Raw genomic sequence first — 24,994 nt, 5'->3', positions numbered from 1 at the left:
AAGAAAGGTACTGGAGACGTGGGCTAGGCACAGGAGACACCCATGTTGCCAATAATACTGTATTCTAAGCAAAGATTTGACTCTTTTGCGTGTAGTATTCCTTCAATTTCTAATTCTGGCTTTTGAATCTACTGTAGCCTGCAACAAGACTGCACACTTCTGCCTCTGGTCAGGTTTTGTACTGGGGTCTGTATAGGTCATAACACAGAGGAAACCAATCAGATCAACCTTCCAATGATCCACGTCTGCCAGGAGCTGTGCTGATGGTTTATGAGCAACCTGCCCAGGAGGGATGCTTCTGGTGTCTGTCTGTTGGGAGCTAGAGCTTCTGCCTTGCAGCAGGATGCTCTGCATCCTTGGGCTGTTCTCCTTTCCTGGCATGTTAGTCCCTCCCTTTTCTAACCTGGAGGACTCCACATCATGCCTGAGCCTTCCAGAACACCGTAAAGCAGCTGACCTCCTGCTTTTGTAACAAGTTCCATTGCTTCTGTGGAAAGTTGTTTTCATTACTTTACCTTCAGCCTGTTCTTGTACAGCGACCCACTGCAGAAAATCAGATGCTGTCATCTTAAGCCTCTGCTTAGTATTTATTATTTAATCTGTGCACTATTTTTCCTCCCTTGCTGCTTCCTTCTTCTATCAGAGCCTTTCTACTGTTGTTTTGTTGTTGTGGTGGTTTTTTTCGGTGCATTTAGTTGTTTGTATATTGCTCAGTAACCATCATGTTTACAAAAGAAGGTGGAACTCTGTAAGCAGAAGTAGCAGTTAACAATTACTTGTTAACTGGGGAAAATGGGAGACCCTCATATTGTTGCTCTGCATTTGTCCTCTCTGGAGTTCTGCAGGAGATACCTTTCTCCATCCATACCCCTCCTGTGTCCACATTCCAGCCTTTCATTGTTCAAGTCCTGCATCAGAAAGGATGAGCTATCAGTCACATTCAGCTGTTTGGAGATGTACATTAACAGCCCTGTCCTCATTAGCTGGTAGGATGCACTGCCATTTTAACATGTGAGGCCTTCAGATAAGCTCCTCTTCATTCTCTGGGGCTTTTGCTGGCCTCAACATGTGCTGCTCTCCCTCCTTACAGGAGGTCTGGAGTGTCTGCTAGCTCCACGTGCTACTCTCACCTCTGCTTTGTGCATGCATCACATGGGTAGCAGGAGGAGAAGAGAGCAAAGCCTCTGCAAAGGCTGAGAGGGGGCTCAGGGCTGACAGCTCACTGAGAGCTGCTGGGCAGAGCAGAGTGGGTCCTTCCAACACAGGTCTTGCCTTTCCTTACCCACTGGGAGAGGTAAGCAGGGAGAACATTTTCTTTTAGCAGGGTCCTTAACCAAAATCAGAATGAGGGATGGATTGGGAAGCAAGAGTTAGCAAGAGTTTAGTCCTTTAAAAATCATAGCAAAACAATTTCTAGGCCAGAAAACAGGCACTATTTTTTTTTCCTTCTCAATATAATGCAAAGGTGACAGAAATAACTTTTGTATCCAGACAACACCACATATTTGTTGCTCCGTGACCTTTTGGATGTACATGTGGGTCTAGATTTTTGAATCAGTTAGGCACTCAAACCCTGGCATGCCATGGCACATACAGTGGGATTATTGGAGCTTGTTTTCAGAGGTAACCAAACCTGGCTTTGAGTAAAGTAAGTGGGAGAAGGTGGGCAGGCAGGATGCCTCTGCGCTCAGCCCAGATGTTAGTGCAGAATCAAGGTCCTCACCAGCCCTCCTCTGCACAGCAGAAATGCCCCTCATGCAAACCTGCATGGTTCAGGGGGCTCCTGTTGTGCTGTCCGTATCTGCATAGGAAGAAACATATCTCTGACCCCAACAGTTCATTTGCGTGCATTTGCAGAGTGCTTTTTATTTAGGGACTTATGAAAAGTTACTGGTTTCTGTAAGATTCTGCACGTGGTTTCCCCTGCCCTCTTCCTTATCTACATCTTGTTAGCTGGTTACCCATAAAAATCTGGCTCCTGGCCTATTTAAGAGCTGTTGAGTGAATATTTTATCATTTTGTACAAGATCCCTTCCTGTCCCACTCATTTATCTGGAAGGAAACATCCCTCCATCACAGCGCCGCAGCACTGTGTATGTCTTGGTGAATAAGCTGATTTGGGGCCTTTAGGCCTTTCCAGGATATACTGTTACTGTAGAGCATCTAAAGTAGTTTCTGCAAGGCTACAGCTATGGGCCACAAAACATCTCTCCCTTCCCTTTAGAAAAATCTTGACTTAGCTGCTGTTTTAAGCTTCAGCTTTGTACAGTTGGAGTGGAAGGGAGCAGGAGATACATACAGCACTGCAGGGGCTGGGGATGGTTAGGGCGCTGCCCCTCACCCAGTCGATCATGCTCCACTGGTGACAGATTTCCTCCACATATGTCCCTCACCAAGAATCTCGATGAGCTCCCAACTCTGCTCGTATAACAAGGCAGGCGCTAATAGCTTGTCATGGCTGGCCTGGGCTGACTTTGAATCCTTGGCCCGGAGGTAAGATTTTCCACGTGCCCTTGGGAGCTTCCTGAATTTCTGCTCAGACTAGAAGTGGCTTTTAGCAACTGCCTTATTTCCATTTTCCCAGAAGAAAACACAGCCCTCCCCAGCTGGTGGTGGTTCAGAAAGAAGCATCTGGGTGCCAGCAAAGGTAAAGACCCACCAGATGTCTCCGCAGTGGCAGCAGAGAGGGTCTGAGTTATGTCTCTGCATGTTTCTCTCCTAGGACTACACCATCACCATGTACTTCCAGCAGAGCTGGCGGGACAAACGCCTGGCATATAACGACCTTCCTCTCAACCTGACCCTGGACAACCGGGTGGCTGACCAGCTGTGGCTGCCAGACACCTATTTCCTGAATGACAAGAAGTCCTTTCTGCATGGGGTGACAGTGAAGAATCGCATGATTCGGCTCCATCCTGATGGGACGGTTCTGTATGGCCTGAGGTAGGTGTGAAGGGGATTCTTGTTGGTTATGTTCATGAATGATCATCTAAATTTCTTTCATTTGAATGATATTCTCGTATTTTCAGACAGGGACCCAAGCCATACCCAGGTTCTGCACAGGTTTAAGCATCTTTCTCCAGGCTGGAAATGGTTGTTACCTTCAGACTGCCAAAGATCTCTCTACTGCTATAGACAGGTGTTGGAGATTGGAAGAGTTGGTTCTGTGCTTTTCAGGTTACCGTTATACAGTGCATTCACTTCCATTTGAAAAACTCATTTTCAGTTGCTTATAATTTTCTGTAAGTTTGGCTTAGAGACACAAGAATTCATTACTCCAGTACCTAACTTCCGTAGCACTTGAATCCAAACATTTCAGTCATTTTTGACCATGAAATATAAGAAATGTTTTTGGACCATTAAAAAAAAAAAAAGTTGCTTGTCTTTATCATAGCAATTTTGATGGTTGTGCTTTGAAAGTCAATATTTAGTAGGGGAATGGTCCTCAGTGAGGAGACTTCTTGTGGTGTGTAGAACAGATTTGTGTTGGCAGTCCACAGAATTTGAAAGTACTCTGAGTGCAGTGAAGGCTGGCTTGCTGTGTTACTTGGATTTGTGGAGATGCCAGGGCAGGTAGGGGCTAAAAGAGAAGTCTGCAGCTGTAAGTAGAAGTGCAGCACAGTTTTGGATAGTGTAGCTGAGATCTAGGCAATGGTTTCCCCAACCCTGTGTTTGTCTGCTTTGACAGTTTTTTGTTTGCCTAGTTTTTTTTTTGGTTTTTTTTTTTTTTTTTTTTTTTTTTTGGGTGGGTGTTTTTTTGTGTTGTGTGTTTTTTGCTTTTTCTTTTTTTCTTTTATTCCCTTTTCGACTACCAAAATTCACAGCTGGCTTTTCGACCTGCCTCCACATTCACAAGTGATTGTGGTAGCAGCTCTGGGCTTAAGTCCCAGTGCAGCAGAGGGGGAGGAAAGACCTTTCTCTTTCAAAGAGGGTACACCCACCCTTCCCATTTACAGTATCAGCTCTTCTGCTGCCTTGTGCTTTGTGACAAAATCTGACTTTCTATGATGATTTCCTCCTTTTTAAGTAGCAGTGCTGCTTCTAGGAGAGCAGGGCTGAGTGTGGGCACAGCAAAACAGGGCATTGTTCTGCTAGGGACAATGGGGTGACTTGTACCCAGTGCTTCCCTATGGCAGAGCCAAAAGAGAAGCAGTGGCTGCTTGTGGTAAGGAGCAGGCTGGAGTAGGTAGGTCTTCTGATGTCTGCACTTAATTGTCCTTCTGAATAGAGTATGCTTCTTGCTCTTCTGATACAGCAAAAGATGGAATAAGCTCAGCTGTGAGCCTCCACCAATTCCACCTCTCCTTTCCCAAGAGCATCCATCTCTTGACCTTGGGCCAGTGATGTTGCTTGGCTGATACTGCTCTGAACTTTACTCACCAAAAATATTGTAACCTTCACCCAGCTGGCTACCCCAGATTTCTCCGCTGCATTAAACAAAGTATGAAGGCTGGGCTGGGCAAGAAGATGCTTTGAATCAGGGTATGTAGGAGCAGAAATCCTGTCCTGTTGTGAAGGAGGGGGCACAAAGTGCTGTGAAGCTGGAGCTGCTGCGCCAGCCCACCTGAGTGCAGAGCTGCCTCCCCCAGGCTGGTAGGAGACTTTAGCATGCACCTGCACAGCAAAAGAAGCAGAGATGCTGGTATCTAGTATATTTTTATCAGCTGCCATTTAATCAGCTCCAAGAGCGAACAGTGTGAACCCTGCTGCACGGGTGAAGAGCAGTGGAAGCCCATGGAAGATTTGCAGGGAAAGGATGCTGCATGAGCACCTCCGGCACTGTTCCTGCCCCTGTCCTCCTGCAGGGCCCTGCAGCATGGGCAGGGGAGCTCAGCTCCCTCCCAGCACCTGCATAAATGGGTGAGCTGAGGAAAACTGCATGCAGGCCAAAAGAAAGAAAATGACAGCTGTTTGCCCCTGTTATTTCCAGGGCCATAGTAAGAGCTGCCTGTGTTGTTTTAACTTTTGGCTGGTTTTCCTGGAAGCTGCTCTCTTGCCCCTGGAGAGAACTGCAACTGCAAAAATGAAGCAGCAAGCAATTGCAACTTCTGTTCCTGGGCTGTGCCTCTGGCCAGGGTGGCCAGCTTTTAATGCCTTGAAGGCACTGGGGTACAGGGGGACAAGCCAGGTGCCCTGAATGCCTGAAGTCTCAAAATTTATTCATAGTGGTACAGATAACGTTTCCTTTAGGGCTTGCAGTCTGGACTGTCATGTCCTGCACCTGTGGTTTTGCTGACCACAGAAGCGTTAAGTGCAGTTTTGCAGGTGCAAAGTATTGTGAACGTATTCAAAAATACACAGCCATGTGCACAGCAGGTGTAAGCAGGTAAGAAAACAAGCTAAACATTCACCTGTGCTCCCTTTATCTTTGTACACGTGCACCAACACTTGCTCTGCAAACAGAAAGGGAAGTGCAGGTCCTTCCTGTAGGGTGAAGCCCATCTCGTCTTGTCTTGCATTTTTGAAAGGATTTTAAAATGGAGTTGCTCTGATAGAAGAAAGCTGAAGAAGGCAATTTCTGTTGGTTCTTCTTTTTTAACATTTGTTGGCCCGTTTGTTTGTTTCTGCCCAAGCAAGATAGCACAGCTCTGCTCCTTCTCCTTGTACCTTCTCACCAGCCATTTCCCCCTCCTTTGAGCTGATCCTGTAGCAAAGTGACTCAATCGTGCTATTTGTGGCACAACAGTCATTTTTCTTTCCAGCAGTCTCTGATGTCAGAGAGCGGGGAGGATGACACCCTGGCAGCCCTGGCTCCAGTGAGCATTCAGGCAGGATCAGGCTCAAACCCCAGAGCAGACCACAAGGTCCAAGTTAGCTCACGTGGAAGTCAGTGGGTATTTTGTTTCTGACCTCAGTGAGGACAAGATCAAGCCTCAGATAACTCGTTTCCCTGAGTAAATGAAGCCCTTTATTCCACTGCTCTGTTTCATTGTGGAAGCTGTGTGTCAGAAAAGCATATGCTTGTTTTTGATAGAATTAGCGAATTAGTGGATGAAGGGAGAGCAGCAGATGTAATACAGCTACATCTTAGGAAAGCACTCGATACAAAAGCTTACTCCAAAATTAATTCACACTGGGCTAGGATTAAAAGCTGGTTGCCAGGTCTCTGACAAAAGGAATGCATAAACAGCCACAGGCTGTGCTGGGAGGCGATGCGGGGCTGCCACGGGTATTTCCCAGCTCCATTCCCCCAAGCTATCAGATGGCCCAGATCCTGGGGTCTGGAACCCAGATCCAACCCAAGGAATGCTCCTAGCAACTGAGGTCTGCTGCAGGAGGGTGCAAAGCCAGCAGGGTTTTAGGAAGCATGAAGGTGTAGGATTGTGCCTGGGCTCCTCTGGCCCCTCTGTATCTTGCAGGGTTACAAATGTCCATGAAACACAGGCGGTCACCTGGGGCACACAGCAGGAAAGTGCTAAAACAACATGTTAGGTCTGCAGTATGAAGCAAGGCTTAAGGGAACTACCCACCAAGACAAAGCAGTTTGTTGGTGTCACAGAGAGAGGTAAATAAAAAGTGAGGAAGAGCTGGATAGAACTGGCTGGATTTAATGCATTTTTCCTCCTAATGGCTTTCTGTTAGAAATTGCACTGGCTTCATCCAATTTTAAACAAACAAACAAACAACAAAAAAAAAATTAGGGAGAAATTTTTCATTTACGAAGTGTTTTGGAGTGTGTTGATGTTTCACTCTTGATGTTACACAGAGAATTTTTCACTCGTGTCAATACCCCCCTCGCTGTTTCAAGCTGCTGGTACTGCCACTGCTGGCGTGTGAAGGGAGGACCAACAAACCTTTTCTCTGGACCTCTGGAGACTGTTCAGTCTCTGCTGTAGTATTCAATAAGCTTTACATCATCACACATAGAAGCTACATGTAACGGTGTAAGATATCCATCTCCAGCCTGTGCAGCTTCCATTTGGTAGCGAATGGGGTAGTTGACACTCACCAAATGCTGATGTCATCAGTATTTTCCTATCTGTTTTCAGAGGCCTAAAAATAGAAACGAATGTTACGACGCTGAAATTCTTGCACAGCAATGCAAAATCGTATTTGAAACCGGCTTAAAAACGTCTTTCAGTGTCATTTCAAATCGTGAAGCTCTTGGATTGCATTCCAATTGAGGGAAAAACAGAATTCCAGCAAAACAGGCGCTTTGGGGGGCTGGAGCTGCAGGTCTGCTCTTGCTGGGACAGTGGGCAGCAGCGCAGAGCCGAGCGGACAGTGTGCAGGACACAGCACCGGGCTTGGCGAGGAGCCTGGGAGATGTGAACTGAGCAACTGAGAGCTGCAGAGGAATTTGATGACACAGACTAAATCCTGCGCAGAGAGAATGAGGGATCTCCTCTTGCGAAGGTGGTAGTGGTGGGGTGTGCATGTGTTTTGCTTTACTTTGCTTTGCCCTTTTTTTTTATAAAGCTGCCCATGAGAGTCACTGCAGTGAGGAGTGCTGGAGCTGAGGCAGTTTGGACACAGGGAGGGCAGACCTCCACTGTCCCCATCAGTGTAAATGCCTATTCAGGGCTTGAAGCTAAGCAAAGAGAATAATTGTACTTCAAAGAGCTCCACATTTGCAGTTTACACCTGAGTGAATCCAGGTACACCTTTTTTGGCAGCACTTGCTTTATGCTTTCACAGGACTGCATTTCCACCACTCCCAAGGAAGGGCAGCCCTTGTGCCACTCCTGGCACTGTGCTTGCTGTTGGGCCAGGCAGCACTTACACACTTCTTCCAGCTCATCTTGTGCAGGGGAGCAGCACAGGTGGCCCAGCATCCCCATCTGCTGCACAGGCACCACAGGGCATGCTGCTTCACGGTGCCTCTGAGCCTGCTCTCTCTGCTGCCCGTGGTTTGGGTTCCACTGCAGCTCACTCTAGGGTCTTCTTCAGAGCTCCCATCACCAGCTTTTGACCAGGGCCCAACACTGTCTGCATTGCATTCCTCATATTCCAGCCTGGGTTTTTTGGTTCTTCAGTTGGCAGAAAGGGTCCTTCTGCTCACATCGCACTTGAAGATTGCTGTTTGCAGCCATCTCCTTGCTCTCTCCATAGGGTGGTTCCCTATCAAGCAGGGGCTTAGCAGATTATAACTAAGGAGCTCTTTTGCTGCGCTGAGACTACTGAGCAATTTTCTCTCAGACCATGTCCTGGTTTCTGCTGGGACAGAGTTGGTTTTGGAGCCAGGAGTTGGACTTGATGATCCTTACGGGTCCCTTGCAACTCAGAATATTCTGTGATTCAGTGATTCTACAGTGTCTGCTATGGTGCTGTGTTTGGGAGTGGGAGAAGGGCTCATTCCGTGGGTGAAGTACTAGTTTAGAAGAGTTTTTTTTCTCTCCATCTAATCAGAGCGCAGCGCATGGTGTTATTTATCAAAGGAAACCTATGCAAGCACAGATGCTTTTGGAAACAGAGTGACCTTAGCAGGATTGTGCCAAGGCTTATGGAGCTGGTTTTAGGCACACAGACACCAGAGTAAAATATTCCATATCCTTGCCTCACTCTTGGTTCTGACATGACCTCTGGGAGTCTGCAAAGATCAGACCGTGTTAAAAGAATGGCAAAATTCACCACGGGTTTATAAATCCCTCCAGGCCCTTCGAAGTTTGTGCTTACTGCCAGGCAGAAGGTGACATTTGCCAGCATGATTTTATGACTGACTTTGAGAATGTGCAGAGTGAAAATTTGATTTCAATTTTTCTCCCTCAGCAAAACAGCAATTTTGCTTTTCTCTCCTCTTAGTCACTGAAATTCCTACACAAGTCTAACTTGCCCCATGGGGGCTCTGCACACGTCCTGCAAAACTTGAGTGGCTTCCACACCTTCTCATTGCCACTAATTAGCTGTGGGGGTCTGTATTGCTTGCAGACAGAAACATCTTCAACTTCTCTGACAATTTGAAATCCAGAAAGTTGCAATCAGCAACTTAAAAACTGGACAGGGGCGCCAGACAGGGGTAATCCACTTTGTCAGATTGTTTTCTGGGTTTGGTCTCTGTCCACAAGAAGACTCTTGGACTTTTCCCAGTTAGAGCCCAGTAGAGGCTGGTGCCTGTTCTCTTTCTTCTGCATGCACTCAGACCCTTTCTCTGAAAGGCAAGAAGTGAAGTGTAGGCACAGGCTGTTCCATATTGCTTGACACTAGCCCTAGAAACCAGTCCCAGGCAAGTTTAGTTTCATGGTGTACACACAGACATGATGCATAGAGTTTATTTTGTAAGGATGAGCTTGGGGGAACAGGACCCTACTTGCTTCAGGAACACCTCAAATGTGAGAATCTTCCCCTTTCTCCTTCCCAGTCCTCCTTTCAGAGCCTGGACCTGCTCATTTTGAAACCAGGTGGTATTTTGGGGAAGTCGTTTTTTTGCCCTTTACACTTGTAGCTGATGAATTTGGTCCTCTCACACTCTGGAGGTGACCTGGAGGATGGGCTGGTGGCCTTCAGAGTTTGGTATGGGGAAATGAGGCTCAGGCAGGAGCTGGAGGGGCAGATAATCTGGGGGCAAGCAGTGGGATAAAAAGGAGATGGAGGAGAGACTGTCAACCTTGGTAGGTTTTAGTAGCAGGTCAGAGCTCTATGCTGTCTGTGAACTTATATAATCATTCTAAATAAGACAGAAGAAGCCATTAATAAGTAAACAGTGATGAGGAGGATCAGAGAGGGAATGAAATGTCTGATGGTGTTCAAGTTGGAGAATTTGTGGAGGATGGATGATAAGCAGAAGACTGAGCGCTCCCTTTGAGCTGCAGCAGTGGTGGGACACTCCTGTGCTCATGTCACAGGGCAGGCAGTGGTGGAGCACGGTGAGGCTGCACTGCCCTTTCTGTGCCGGAATCTGCTTTGTCAGTACAAACTCCAGGTGGGCATCACTTCCTCATCATAACAAATGGAGACCTAGCACTTGCCTGGTGTGACTTTGAGCTTTTGGCTGCTCTTCTTGAAATGATCCATTCCTCCCCTGGGGCAAAAGGATGCTCTCCAGAGTGAGGTATCTGTGCTACCTCAGCTTCTGCTTGGATCTGCTGGTGCTAGCAGAGAAGGGGGATGTCTGTCAACCCACAGCCTGCGAGGGCTGCTCAACATCTCATGAATGCATGTCCCTTTCTTTCTTTTTACTTTTCCTTTTCTGTGGTGTACTGTAGTTTCTCTGTCACAGCTCTGTCTCCCCCCAGATGAACTATGTGTGCCTGCAAGGACTAGATAGCACAGCTGCCCACAGACCTGAGGAGCAGTGACTAGAGCAAGGGCACAGGCACATCTTCTTTGTGGGGAGGGAGGTGAGAAGGTGGTGGTGTGAGGGAGCTGACTTGGAGGCAGACAGAGAGGGCAGAGATGGGAGGAGGAGGTGAATGGTCTGGCCAGGCTCAGCCGCTTTGTTGAGCGCATCATGTGAAGAGCAGGCGAGCTGCTCCCCTCCGATGGGCAGTGTCGCTGTGAATCGCCATCAAAGCAGATGAGATTTCACACCACACAAATTTTTGAATTTAAAAGGGGAGGGAGGGTAGAGAAGCAAGAGAGGAGGAGCAGGAGAGAGGGAGGGAGAAGACGCAGCCTGGCTGGGTGCCAGCGCCTTGTGCCAGTGCCATGGGGAAGGTGGCATCGTTCCCCAGCGTCCCCTGCAGCCCTGCGCTCAATGCTCCCTTCCTCTTTGGTTGTGTCTCTGTAGTGAATGCACTCTAAAGCAGTGTGCAGAGCAACGGCTTGGTCTCTGTCTCCTCATCTCTACTCTTCTGCTTTTTCTTTTAACCTCTCATTCTTTTCCAGCTCCCTATCCACAGGCTCCTTTGCCCCTTACTTCCTCTGAGCCCTCTTCGCTGCTGCCTTACCCTAGTAGTCTTCTGTCCTGCACTACTTGCTCTCCCGTCTCTCATCTCCACTTGAGTTGCCCTCATCACCACTCCTGCCATCATCACTCTTCTGTCCTCTCCTCACTTTCCCACCTTTTAATCTCCCCTCTCCTTTATTGCCCACTGACTCTGAGGAGACACCCAGAACTGGGAACACCCACTGGCTTCCCTTGGCCAGTTCTCTCCATGCTATCTCCTGTGGCACATGTCTTTTCACAGCAGCTATCAAAGTAATTTGTTTAAAATCATGAAAGCATGAGGCAGAGACTGATAGTGTGGTCTTCAAGAACAGACAGGAGATGCACAGTGACCCCACAAGGTCACTGGGATGCCTGAGTTTTACTCCTGTTCCCCTTTGGCTACGAGGAGTGGAAAGCTTCTCATCCCTTTGCCAGGTCCAACCCTCCTTTGTTACACACCCACCTAAGGAGGTGCAAAAACCCCTTGGTGGCTCCCTCTAGAAGTGAGTGAATGGTGGGGTCAGGGAGAAAGGCCACAGGTGGGCGTTCTGCCAATGGTGGTGAGTGCTGCGTACAGCAATGGCAAGTAGGTGTGCTACGGTAGTGCACTTTGGAACAGAGTCGTGATGCTGTGGGTCACCCGCGGTCTCCAAGTAGGACGTGGCAAAGTACTATTGGTGTCCAGGATATTTTTTTATGTCTAAAGACGAAATAATGAAACATAGCATCACAGAATCATGAAGGTTGGAAAAGACCACAAAGATAATCTCGTCCAACCACTGACCTATCACCACTGTACCCACTAACCATGTCCCTCAGTGCCACACTGACCCTTTTTTTGAGCACCTATCTCCAGGGATAGTGATTCTACCACTTCCCTTGGCAGCTTGTTCCAATGCTGTACCAACACCTCGATGTTATCACTTTCTAGATCCTGAAAAGGTTTATCAAGTTATAGGAAGCCCCAAGCTAGAGCCTGATGCCCAACACCAGCTGCCCCCCGAATCTAATAATGCTGCAGGAGCCCACATCCAGGGGTTCCTCTTGGTGCTTGCTGGGAGCACCTCACCATGGGTGCAGCACTACGGTGCAAATGCTCCAGACAAGCAGGTGGTTACAGCCCAGTGTCACTGCTACACCTGCTCTGAAAAAAACAAAACAAAACAAAAAAAAAGATCTGCATGCTGCCTAGACCCTGTTCTCGTGTGTCCCAGTTGTGTTATGGGACAGGTCACTGGGAGTTTGGGACCTTGAGCCCACTGGTTTATCTCTGGAAGATGCTGAGCTGCAGAGGTTGCCCAACCTTTAATTCGAATAAAAGAAAAATTGTTATCTCATTTTTGAGGACTAATATCCTCTTTTTCTCATTTTTCTCCTTTTTGTCCTGTCTGTCCTGAAGTTCTCTTCTTCTGAATCTACAGGGCTAAATTCTACCCTGATGTAAATCTCTGCTGATGTAAATTGGTGTGATCTTGCAAAAATCATTGGAGTGGCTCTGGATTTATGCTGGCTGTTAGTGCTAGCAGGGTTTGGCGCATGGCATGCAGTGGCCATAGCTCACTGTGTCGTGCTCTGCATTTCCAACCAGCACTGCAGGTGACAAGCAAATCCTGCTGAGAGGCGAGCGGGTCCCTCTCGAAGCAGAAGAGGCTTCCCTTGGATGTCCTTCGTGTGGCCAAGTGAGCCAGCTGGGCCACAATTTGGGGATGGACACTGTGGAAAGGTTTTAGCCTGTGGGGTCGCACAAATGGGGTGGAAAATTTTCATTTAATACGTGGTTTTTTTTGGTTTTTTTTTTTTGCATCTCACACATTAGGGAAAATTGGAAAGCGCGCTTGTAGCTGCTATTTCCCACGGGTGCAGTATAATATATACAGTATATGCTGTGTGCGGCACAGGGGGATGAGTCATACCCATTCGTGACTCTTTGGTCTCAGTGCCCGGCCAGGATGGACTCTCCAGGGAGCTCTCCTGACAAGGTGCACTCCCCAGGTATGCTCTGGGTGTACTCCACACCACAGTCCCCCCATCACAGTGCCCCCCACCCTGCTCTGGGTTGGGGTGGGACAGGCACTGCGTTCCCATTCATCCGCCCAGAGGGGCCAAACGCAGTGGCTGCAAAAGCCACACGCGCGGACCCAAAGCCGCAGCGATCATCTGTAAGTGACTCCTGTCCTGTCATCCTTCCTCCCCTCCGTGCTTTCTCCTCCACCTCAACTGCATTACAGATAAAAGGGTTAAGAGCTCACTTGGGCCCCCTGCTCTGAGAGAGGGCAGTTGCAGTGTTGTATCTAGACCCAGCGAGGATATATATAAATTCCCTTCGTCTCTCCGGATCTATTTATAGCACGGCAGGCAGTGGCAAAGGCTCTCCTCAAGGCTTCATCTCCTACAAACAGTCTTCACAGACAGCAGAGAGATAAATTTAGCACACGAGATTTCTTAAAGAGCCAGCAGCTCTGCGGGGCCACGCGCCTGCCTTGCTCAGCCCCCACCCTTGTGCCCCCAGGACTGCACTGTCCCACGGGTGCCTGCACCCACCTTCCCCCCTCTGCCCCCTCTGGTTTTCTGTCCAGATTCACCCACACACCCCCTTTCTGCTCTCTTTTTTCTTTCATTGATGCATTTTCCTTTTTGCTTCTTCTTTTTTTTTTTTTTTTTTTGTTGTTTCCCATCCCATCCTATGTGCTTTTTTGTCTTTTTTTTTTTTTTTCCTTTTTTCCCCCCTCTTTTCTCTCTCTCCCCATCCACAGGGCTCAGAAGATAAAGCTTTCTCGTTAACAGTTCACTGGTTATGCCTACATAGTAAAAAATGTGTAGCTTGATTAATGCCTTCCAGATGGTTAATTGAAAAAAGAAGGGGGGGGGGGAATGCACCAATCTCTCCCCCCTTTTCAGTACTCTGCACACATACACTGCACAGGAAGACAACTGCATTAACGGGTGAGGGGAGCAATAAATTTGAGAAATGGGGGCAGCCTGCTAAATTCTGGGCTGGCAGTTAGCAGCTGAATTGCTCTCTCCCTGCTTTGTGCCTGCACCTGACCTGCCCCACTGCAAAATGCCCCAACCCTGAAAGCAATGCTCCTTTGTGTGCACCGTGTAACACAGATGCACCCACACACATGAAAACCTTCCATAGGTACTGCGTGGCACTGACACCCCAAAAACAACCCCTGCCCATTTTCTCTCCCTAAATTTATTTTCCTAGGGGATGCACACATGTACACACATGTCAGGTGAATCTTGACCATGGAATCACTTGCACAGGAGTGAATCTGTTAGTGGAGTCACCAGCACACAGTGCAGGAGCAGGAGGGCAGTGAGTGTGATGGAGGGGCACCGATGGGTGGGGGCTGCAGTGCGGTTCTTGGGGCAATTTGGGAAGGAAGAGGCCACTGCAGGACAATATGATCAATGCTTTTCTGTTCTATGGACACTTGCCCTCAGCCTCTCTTTCACAATCTGACATCTCTCTCCTCTCATAGCTCTGCCTACTCCCAGTTTCTTTGTCTTTCTCCTGGAGAGACAGGGGAGGAACACCAATCCCTCCCCACCCTGCTAATAGAGATGCTGCCTTGCTGACGTTAGTCACGGAGGGTGTAAGCCATGCAGTTGAGGGTGAGCTGCATCCAGCCCCCCGCACACCTCCCTCTGCCCTCCCACCGTGGCTCTCTCTGGTTTCCAGGGAAACAGCGGCCCCAAATGCTGCCCGACTTTCACATCTGCCTTTCATTTCTCCTTTTAAAAAATAATCATTATTGTAATTTTTTCTTTCTCTCATCTTCTTTCAGGATCACCACCACGGCTGCCTGCATGATGGACCTACGGAGGTACCCCCTGGACCAGCAGAACTGCACGTTGGAGATTGAGAGCTGTGCGTATGCCATGCAATGCTGACCCAAACAAGCCACCCCTCCCACCCCTGGGCTGCCTCCCAGGGCTTTTAAGGCCACCCATTCCCAAGGATGCCCCTTTGGGCAGGACTGGGCTCCCTCATCCAAACTCCATCCCCAGGGTAAAATGCTCAGGAAAATGGAGCCCCGGCAGCAGGCTAGGCACATAAAATTACTCTCACTTTTGGGAGGATGGAGAAGGCTATCTCAGCCCTCAGATAGCCCTGGGAAGGTGCCCTCAGTGTTGGCTAAGCCTGTTTTTTGCAGGAGGTGGGAGCAGAGCCCACATCTCCTCCCCACCTGGATTTTCCTTGGACTCCCATGAAAAGCCTTCCTGATCATTCTGGCCAAGGGAGGTCCGGCACTCCCTCATAAAAATGCACTGCAGTATCCCCACAGGAGCGGTCCAGAGCAGCAGATCTCACAGTAATGATGATGCAGCTTCAGTGGTGATTATCAGAGAATTGCTTTTTTCATAAAAGAGGTCCCATGGCATCAGCAGTCGGCAGGCACGGCGCTGCCTCCCCAGCCTCTCCTCTGCCAGGCAGCCCTGGTCCCACTCGGAATGTGCAGCGATAGCAGCTCTTGGCGTGGCGGGTAATGGGATGTAAATGAGGTCCTCCTGGATGCACTAATGGCATGTCATTTTTGGCACTCCTTCGTATTTTGAGAATAGTTTACAGTACAACCAAGAAAACAGAAGGCAGAGAATTACCCACAGTTCCCCATGTTGCGATTTTGTTCTTAATGGGACATGTCAAGCCAATTTGTTAGTTGAAGTTACGTTTCCTTACAGTATTTCTAAGACCCACGCCGAGATGAAGACAGTCGTGGTTTCCTTGCTAAAAGCCTTTGTCTCTCACACTCATGCACACTGGAAATCTGCAGGGTTCCATTTTGTTTGTTTCCACATCCACACAACTTTGAAACAATGCTCCTCTCATACCTGGCTTTAACAACAAACAAAAAAAAAAAAAAAAAAAAACAGAATGAACACAAACAGAAAACCTCACGAAAATAACCTTTTTGTGGTGCAGGAGTGCTGGGTTTGTAGAACCATGGAATCATAAAGGTTGGAAAAAATCTCTAAGATCTCTAGTCTGATCATCCATCTTCCACCCTAACTGCATCCCTCAGTGCCACATCTCCACAGTTCTTGAGCTCCTGCAGAGATGGTGACTCCACCACCTCCCTGGCAGCCTGTGCCGTGCCTCACCTCTCTTTCTGAGAAGAAAGCAGCAGTGTGAAGCTGGGGTCTCCTTCTCATTGCAGTGTGTTGAACTTACCATCAGGGGATAAGCCCATGCTAACACTGCCTGTTGATCCAAGCCCCTGCCCCCAAACCAGCCCTCATTCCATGACCCCCCTCCTGATTGTGTGCCAGGACTCAACAAAAATTGATGAGGCTGGCAGCAACCAGGCCATTCATCTGGCATCTTAAGATGCTGTATCAATACTTCATGATATTTCAGATTGAAATGACTTTCTGAAAGTTGTTTTGCTTTTTAAAATTAAAGCGGAAACTTGGTTTTCTTTTCTAAAGCTGCAAATCAAAGTGGAACATTTATTTTTAGACTGAGTAACCTTTCCCTTTAGAACCACTTTAAAAAAAATGGATTCTTGAAAAACATGTTTGATTTCATATTGAATAGTAACATTAGAAAAAAAGATTGGCCCCCAGTATCAGCAGGTCATAGGATGAATGGAATGGAGCTAGTTAACTGCGAGAGCTCCTAAACTTAGATACTGTAACTTGACATTTTCATTGCTGATCAGGAAGTGAATTTGAAGTAACTGCTGTTAAATTTGTGGATGATGAAGATAGCAGTCTGCGTGGCCTGCTTGCTGCACATTTGAATACATCCCAATTTGAATACATCCATCCTGAGTACATCTGAATACAGCTAAATGTGGAGGTCTGTGACTGGGTGCAGTAGCCAGGCTGCCAGATTGAGGGATGGGACCTGCATGAGCCCAGACCGGGGGAAACGATGGAGGGATCACAGCCCCGAGATCACTGCTGGAGGCTTTGTAGCAAGGCTGTGGCACAATTGGCTGGAGCAAGCCTTGGTTATATAAACCAGGAGAGCAGTGACTCAGAGCAGGGAATCAATTGGCCTCTGCATGTGTTGCTGGTGAGACTGGGAAAGGGGCTCTTTCTAATTTTGGTTTCCATAATTTAGAAAGGAAGTTGAGAAATCAGAAGAGGTTGAGAAAAAGATGCTAAAAAGCATTCAAGGGCTGGAGCAGATGTTTTGCAGTTAGAAACTGAAATAGCTCAGCCTGCTTTGTTTACTGCAAGGAGGTGGAGAGGTGAGTTGTTTACAGACTGGGCACACCTCTGCATAGGGTGGGAAGGGCTCCGTAACCTCGTTGAAATACACACAGTGGCCACTGGTGTCTGAAGGTCTGAGCCTGATGGATTCAAACATAAGCTCACACACACTGTTAGCTGTGAGACTCTGAGCCACAGGAACCAGCCACTGGGAGCAATGCTTTCCATGCTTGGTGTCAGTGCCTTGCTGTGGGACAGGTGCACAAAGCTGGGATAATGAGGCACCACAACAACCTGTGCCACCATGGGTGTCTGCAGAGGGTGAGGTGACCTCAGGGTCCTTCTGATTCCCTGAGTTCATGGGTCTGGGTGCTTTACCACAGTCATCCATGGAGCAGACTGGCTGCCACCAGGAAGGAGGTGCAGGCCTGGCTTGGTTGATTTACAGCAAAGCAGATCTGGTATAGCACTTGATAACAGTCTTCCATTTCTTTAGCATCAGTGAATAAGAACAGTAATGACCAAAAGCACAGGACGTGGGCTTGGAGGCTACAGTCATCAAATAATGCGGTTTGCAAGGGACCTCAGGGTGTCATAGTCCAGCCCCCAGCTCAAAGTAGGCTTGGCCGTGAGATCGGAACAGGTTGCTCAGGACTTTGGTCACCCAGGAGCTGCAGCATCACACTGTCCTCAAAAGCTCAGCTGTGAGCAGAGGGAATCCTTGGCCCTGAGGCCAATTTGAATAATTCCTTCTCTATGGTGCATCCAACAGCACTTCATTCTCATCTTGTCACTAATGAACTGGTGCTGGCCTCAGTGGCAGCTCTGTGTAGCAGATGTTGACCTTGCTGGGTGTTGCTAGCTAACCACCTCTGCTGCCAGGGCTTGTGGCTGAGGCTGACTGTCATAATGCAGTGCAGGTTGTAAATACAGGCTTTCTGGGGGCACAGGTGAAGATCATGCTCTGAACAAAGCTTTGCGGTGCTGTACCAAAGCGTGTACATATCACAGTTCTTTTCTGAGCACAGAGGTGTTCCCATGCAGCTCCATACTTCTCTTAGAATAAGAAATATCTGGAAACAGTTATGGTGCTGCAAAACTGACCTTGGCACAAGCAGCACTGAATTACAAGCGGAGATCAATCCTTGCACACAAGTGCAGTGGGCAGGGTTGTGATCATCACACTGATGTGAGAGGAGCTGCATGTTCTCGTCACCCAGGCCTTGCTCCAAATGAGGCTGAGGCACCTGGGATATAGCTGGGATATAGCTTCTCAGTACCTACAGCCTGTGCAGCCCTGCCTGCCTTGTACTGTTTGGGGTTGAAAAGCTTAAGGCTATGCCCTCAGCTCAGTTGACCTCTGAACAAATCCATTACCGTGAAAAATAAGGAATGAGCATTTGTCACCAGCTGGATTTCGCCTACTTTCTTCTTCCCTCAGTGCTCTTTCCAGCTAGAGCTTGGCAAAAGCAGTCCCCGGTCTCAGAGGCTCTGTGTGCTTCCAGATTGTGACTGAGGGTATTTAAAAGAGAGAGATGCACTGATGCTCACATTTCTTCTCAAAATCGTTGTAAATCTTTTTCTCTCTGTGAATCTTTAATACTTGGAGGCTCTGTTTACCTGGTCTCATCAGAATGTATTGTGATCTCCCCCTTCTGGTAAAAGGAGGCAGCTTTTAAAAAGCAAAGTGCAATGTTTTGTGATAGCAGCTTCCGATGCACAACTCCCTGTCATGTTAGCCATGGAGATTATGCAGCACGAGTCAAGACATGATGGACCACATCCCACCTTTTTTTCCTGAATCCTAGCCAGAAGGGGGAGTTCTGACCAATTTTTTCCTCTCCTGGGGAGCGTACTGCCCAGCTCAGCTGAAGCAAATGACGTCAGCCAGGAGGGGCTGTGCTTGCTGTCTGGTGGTGTGGGCTTTCTTTCATATCTTCTTCCAAATCACCTTAGAGAAAATGGGGGAGTCATTTGATGCAGCTTGTCAGCTCAGTTCTCTCTCTGTGCTTTTCCACCTCTGCAGATGGTTACACAGTTGATGACATTGTCTTCTTCTGGCAAGGAAATGATTCTGCTGTCACAGGGATGGAGGTGCTAGAACTGCCCCAGTTCACCATTATCGAGCAGAGACTGGTCAGCAGGGAAGTGGTCTTCACCACCGGTGAGTCTCTGCCCAAGAGATGTGATGGAATTCATAAATCTTCTGTTGATCCAGGTCAATGTAGTTTCTCATCTGATTTAGATGCTGAGGTATTAAATTAGGTTCTAGGCTTCGGGCCCTATTCATTTGAAAAAGAGCCCTCTTCTCTACCCACCAAATTTGACTCTTCTAAGACTTGTGGAATCATTTTTATTTTTATTGCAGTTGTTTTCATTTCTTAGTTGAAACACCAGCTAAATCCAAAACAGAACCTCCTTAGAAGGTTCTCAGCCTTTATCTTGTGTTTAGGTGGTTTAAAACTGGCTCTCAAGGTCAATGTAGGTGCAACTGTAAGAAGCAGAATATTTCTCTTGAACAGTAAGTGGTCTATGGCCCATCTGCACAGTGCAATAACGGAATCTGAAGAGAACACCTTGGACAATTCAGGGTTTGGATTTTGGTTGCTGACTTCATTTTGAAATGGTATGGAGTTCACTGCCTAAGTGAAGTGCCACACACGTTAACTTGGATGATTTCTGAAATGCTGTGAACTAACAGCAAGAACAGTCTGTCCATGGCAGTGGCAGATGGGGATGTTCCTACAGTGGTACCTCACTGGACACGCCAGGAGCAGGGTCCCATTGCATCAGTAATCTAGACATCAACAAGAAGCCATGTTCCTTCCAAAAGAACTTTGCAATCTGGATGGACATGGATATGGATAAAGATATGGCCTTAAAAAAAACGATTGGTGAACGAAAACATTCAAACTGCATACATGATACATAGTGCTGAGAAAATACAACCTCCTTTTCCCAGTCTTCCTCCCTGATCATTACAGACTGTTGTTTTCTTCTTAGCTTAGCTGCCAACCCACAACTACACTCATATTTCAGTCTGTTGTGTTGCTTAGGGAAGGAGGTGAAAAGGAGGAATGGCTTGGACTTTGTTTCACAGTAACAAGAGGGTTGCTGCCTTGTCCTGTCAAAATACCATGCTCCAGTAGAAGATTTGTAAAAGTACTTCTTGTCACTATCCTCATTAGATTTCCTAAAAGATTAGGAGGAACTTGAACAAGAAAAAAGATCTACAGATTAACCAGTGGTACTCTATTTGTGTATGAATTTGCCCAGTCTGACCATAACCCAGTTTTAGAAAGCATGGGAAAAATACTATTCATATCTTCATTGCTGTTTGGAGGAAAAACTAGTACATGAAACAATGGAAAATGATCTTACTGCATCCAGGTATAGGGTTGAAGTCTCCCACGCAAGCCCAAATCTTACTGGCACATACCATAAAGGCAGTTTCAACAGAGGACTGAACAGACGTTCTCCCATGATGTCTGATACAAAACTGTAACTTGCATAGAGCTCCTTTTTTTCCCAATATTCCTAGCCAATTGAGCAGACTCTAAAGAAATCCTCTTCTCTGATGAGGCTGTAAAATCTAAGGAAAAAAAAAGAGGAGAGATTCCTCATTATCACTGCCTCTTGAGAACATTTTCCAAATAGAAGCTCCTACTAAAAACACAACTTTGCTTTCCTCTCAGACAAGATCTCCCTTTAATATCTCATTGACAGGCTCATACCTGCGCTTATCTTTGAGCTTCCGAATTAAGAGGAACATTGGTTACTTCATCCTGCAGACTTACATGCCATCTATCCTCATCACCATTCTGTCCTGGGTGTCCTTCTGGATCAATTATGATGCTTCTGCTGCACGAGTGGCACTGGGTAGGTACCTTCTCATTATACACTGAAGAATATGATATCTGAGGGAAATCAAACAGGACAGTTCTAAGAAAATATCTTTTTCTTAATGAGGTAGCATCTAAACAAGACAGATCAAATTTGTCATCCCAAAAGAATGACATTTCCTTGGAGAACAAACTGCAGGTTTTCAGCCTGGAGGTTTTTTTGGAAATACTGATGTTTCCCAAGCTTGAGTCTGTATTATTTGAATCAGTAAAAGTTATATTACAGATTTCTGTGGGAAATTTGTTATATACAAAGGTATAAATGGTCACAGCTTCTCAGAAGCATGAGACTATGACATGCTATGAACCCACCAGTTCCCTCACTGCAGTTTGTACTTGTTTTCTTAAGCAGATAAGTCTGGGCATCTCTTGATTAACAGATGTGCTGAGAGCAGGTTAGTTGGATGATAAATACTGAGAGTGGATGGACAAAGAGCAGTAAGAATGGTGAGTGAATGGCAAAAATTGTAAGGAGAGATAAAGAAAGTGGCATTACACAATTTCATGATATTTTAGGCCCAATACAGACACTTTTTTGTGACTGAAGACCTTCATAACCAAGTCAAATGTGGGACAGTAAAGTAAAAGATTTTCTTGAACATATGCGCCCCTAAATAGGGATGTTTTCCTACAAGAGGAAAAAAAGAGATCTTTTAAGCAACAGAAGGGAAGTGGGGGTGGATTGCAGATAAGGATTTTGAAGAAGGAACAGGAGAAAAGTGGGGTGGCTGGCATATCAGATTGGGGCTATGCAACATGATAGGAAGTTCAGAGGAAATAGGAGAGACAAGGAGGGAAGATTTCAGCTGTGGTGGGGAAAAGGCTCTGATAAGGAATAGGTAAAGGTTGGGTTTTACAGAGAAGGCTGGGGGCTTAAATTAGCTTTAGGAGAAGGCAGAGCAGTGGTGGTTTGTACAAACACATACAAAAGAAAGTATTTGTCTGTGCTTGTTTGGAGAGTCTGGAGCAAGGAAGGGAAAAGAGGAACACAGTAAATTGAAAAGGTAAGTTGCAACGACAAGAGTATTATAAGTGAGAGTAAAAAGAGACCACAATAGACATTGCTAAACATAGTAGATACAGTAGACTCTCACAGGGAGAGTACAAACAGAAGGGTGGACTTGAGATGCACAGCTGTTGATTTTCAGCTGACATCTGGAGAAAACAGAAGAAAAAACATTGTAGATCAAAACTGGAACAGCTCTCATCAAGTGATTCCTGACAGCTCTCTAACTTGTTCCTAAGAACCTTCAAAGAAGGAGAATCTGCAGCCTCCTCTAACCACTATTCCTCTGGATTTGCCTGCTCATACAATCAGAAATCCTTCCTTTTCCTGTGTTCTAAATCTCTGCTGCAATTCGTCTGTCTTCGGTGGACACGGAGAACATTTTATTCCCCCTTAACTTCTACCAGACTTCTGGGTATTCAAAAATCATTGTTGTATCTTCCCTCTGTCTACACTTCTGTGAACTGAAGACTATTAGCTCTCTAAACTAAACGACTAAATGACACTAAAAACAATGAAGTTGATAGGGAAACAGGACAAGCACAACTCCAGGATGCACGGACAGATGTGGGAGCAATCACAGTAGAGGTAGGGCTAAAAAATGAAATTAAAATCATGTAGAATAAGAGAGCTAGAGACAAAGAACTTGGACTGGAATGCTGCCAACAGAGAAGAGGAGGAAGGACATTTGAGGAAATCAGCAAGGTAGTAACAAAAACATGGCAGTTGAGATTGAGAAGAGGGAAAAGAAGACCAGGCAATGGAGTTTCTCCTCCAAAAGAAGTATGCCTTCTTGTCAAAGTTGCCCAGTTGCAACTTTCTGAAGCACTGCTGAAGAGACAAATCTGCGGCCATTCTGAGAGTTCACAGGCCAGAGGCTAAGAATGAAGGAAAGGAATGAAGCTGAGAGCGTAATCATGATGCACCAAGTAGACCGAGTAGATGGTCAAATAAAGGTTTATTTAAGATGCAGGAAATATGAGTAGACATAAAAAAGGAGAACATGAGAGCCATGAAAGAAGCTCAGATAATTGAAGTAGTGGGTGGTAAAGCTGGTGAGAGAAAGGTAGGAATTGATGGAGTCAAGGAAATAGATAGAAGCCTTGAGGCAGGTAAAAGAAGAGAGAGTCATGAAGTGGGAGTCTCTTATCTCCTTCTCATATTTATGGCATTAGAAAGTCATAGCATATTAGAAATTCATGTCAAGGATACTGAGGCATTCAGTAGTGCACAGGGAATTGTGATGAGTTCATGAAGTAAGAAAGGTGGAGGAGAAAATTTGAGAGACTGAAAGCAAAACTGTGTATTTTCTATCACAGTGAGTGAAAGAAGGATGATCAGGGAGGACTCAGAGAACTGAGATTCACAGAACATTGATCCACACTGTCCTGATGCTATTGAGCTTTTGCATTTTCTCCCACTTTTGATAGCTTGTTTGTTTTCTGCAATGGTTGACCTTAGAATAATGACAATTTTCTTCCCAGTTTTGCCGCTTCCAGCCCTCCCGATGTTCAGCCCAGATGGGAGAAGGGATGGGAAACCTGAGATTGGCATTTCAGGAAACCACCCCACCTTGATAACAGAACACCTACCCTCTCCTTACAGGGGTCACCACGGTACTCACAATGACTACCATCAACACTCATCTGCGGGAAACTCTCCCTAAGATCCCTTACGTCAAGGCTATTGATGTTTACCTCATGGGCTGCTTTGTCTTTGTGTTCCTGGCACTCCTGGAATATGCTTTTGTCAACTACATATTCTTTGGACGAGGCCCCCGACAGCAGAAGAAACAGAGTGAACGGATCAGCAAGGCCAACAATGAGCGCCATCGTTATGAAGAAAAGAGGGTGAGAGAGCAGGTTTGTTTCCTTCTTTCATTGTGGTAGGAGAATTCAAACTCTCCACTGTTCATTCAGTCCTGGATGAGCTGTGGAGCAGCCTATCTCTTCACCACAAGAAACTCCAGTTCCCTTGTCTGATAAACATAGACCTACTGAAGTTTGCAGACAGATGCCGAGAAGGATCTCTTTCCAGTGTTCACTGGGAATTTTTCTCCTTGATCATTTGGTCATTATCCTCAAGCCAGTTTCATCAGGACCACCCTCTTGCAAGGGCAGGTGTATCCCAAGGTACCCTTGTGGCTTTTGGTCCTACTCTGTTGGCACAGATACATTACTCAACTCGCAAGTATGCTGCAAGCACAGGCTCCAGCCTGTGAGCAACCAACATCAATGGATGACTTTTGCAAATGCAGAAGTTCAGGTTCAGAGCCCACTTACAACCCAAAGATCAGTATCGATATACAGAAAGCAGTTCAAAATCATCCCTGGTGGCGTGGCTGTGCACACAGTGCACAAGACATCCTTGCTATCTTTCTCTCTGTCTCCCCTGTTCTAGGTTGACCCTTATGGTAACATCCTCCTCAGCACTCTGGATATGAACAACGAGCTGCTGGCCACGGACATGATGAGCAGCGTTGGCGACTCTCGAAACTCTGTCATGTCCTTTGAAGGCTCAGGAATTCAGTTCCGCAAGCAGCTGGCCTCCCGGGATGGATTTGGTCACCACCCAACCCTGGACCGCCATGTCCCGCTGACCCACCATGCCGCAGCCCGCAACCGTGCCAACTGCCGTCTCCGTCGGCGGTCATCTAAGCTGAAGCTCAAAATCCCAGACCTAACAGATGTCAGCACCATTGACAAGTGGTCAAGAATCATTTTTCCAATCACCTTTGGATTCTTCAACCTTGTTTACTGGTTGTACTATGTAAATTGATGCCTGCAGCCTCCAAGAGAGATAGGGACAGACACTCAGACAATGACAACACAGGAGTGTTGTGGTCTTTTGGGTTTGGGTTTTACTCTTTACTATCATTATCATTTATTCCTTTGATTCATTAGATTTACTCTAAGCTTACTCTTCTCTTTTCAGCACATATAGAACCACAGAGTGTTGGGGGGAGGGGGGAAAGGGAAAGAAAGGTATACGGGAGGGGATTTGATTTCAGGGAGGGATGTGTTTGTCTTAATTTTGGTTTCCTGCTGAAGGACTTACACCATTGTGGGAAAAAAAAAATCAAAAAAAAAAAAAAAAAAAAAAAAAAAA

The 24,994-nt window shown here is 46.7% G+C and overlaps 1 protein-coding gene and 1 long non-coding RNA gene across 4 annotated transcripts in view; one reads left to right on the top strand and one right to left on the bottom strand.

Annotated features, from left to right (window-relative positions):
• Positions 1-24,664, top strand: part of LOC122182932 (gamma-aminobutyric acid receptor subunit beta-4) — a 65,415-nt gene extending 40,751 nt beyond the window's left edge. Inside the window, exons 4-9 of one of the 2 annotated variants that reach the window (XM_042876621.1) lie at positions 2,723-2,943; positions 14,602-14,684; positions 19,005-19,142; positions 20,705-20,857; positions 23,492-23,736; positions 24,287-24,664. In XM_042876621.1, the coding sequence (XP_042732555.1) occupies positions 2,723-2,943; positions 14,602-14,684; positions 19,005-19,142; positions 20,705-20,857; positions 23,492-23,736; positions 24,287-24,664 (1,218 nt within the window). Of the gene's footprint in view, positions 1-2,722; positions 2,944-14,601; positions 14,685-19,004; positions 19,143-20,704; positions 20,858-23,491; positions 23,749-24,286 lie in introns of both variants that reach the window. The other variant, XM_042876620.1, reaches the window with a different exon arrangement.
• LOC122182933 overlaps positions 13,735-24,994 on the bottom strand; it is a 23,963-nt gene continuing 12,703 nt past the window's right edge. Inside the window, exons 2-4 of one of the 2 annotated variants that reach the window (XR_006180042.1) lie at positions 20,713-20,895; positions 20,360-20,570; positions 13,735-15,649 (exon numbers count right to left, since the gene is read on the bottom strand). This is a non-coding gene — a long non-coding RNA (uncharacterized LOC122182933). The remainder of the gene's footprint in view (positions 15,650-20,359; positions 20,571-20,712; positions 20,896-24,994) is intronic. The other variant, XR_006180043.1, reaches the window with a different exon arrangement.

Source organism: Lagopus leucura, unplaced genomic scaffold (assembly GCF_019238085.1).
Source record: "Lagopus leucura isolate 7727_CA_CO unplaced genomic scaffold, USGS_WTPT01 Super-Scaffold_100016, whole genome shotgun sequence".
Taxonomy (NCBI): domain Eukaryota; kingdom Metazoa; phylum Chordata; class Aves; order Galliformes; family Phasianidae; genus Lagopus; species Lagopus leucura.
The sequence above is the reverse complement of the archived record's forward strand: the minus strand, read 5'-3'. Positions and strand labels throughout refer to the sequence as shown.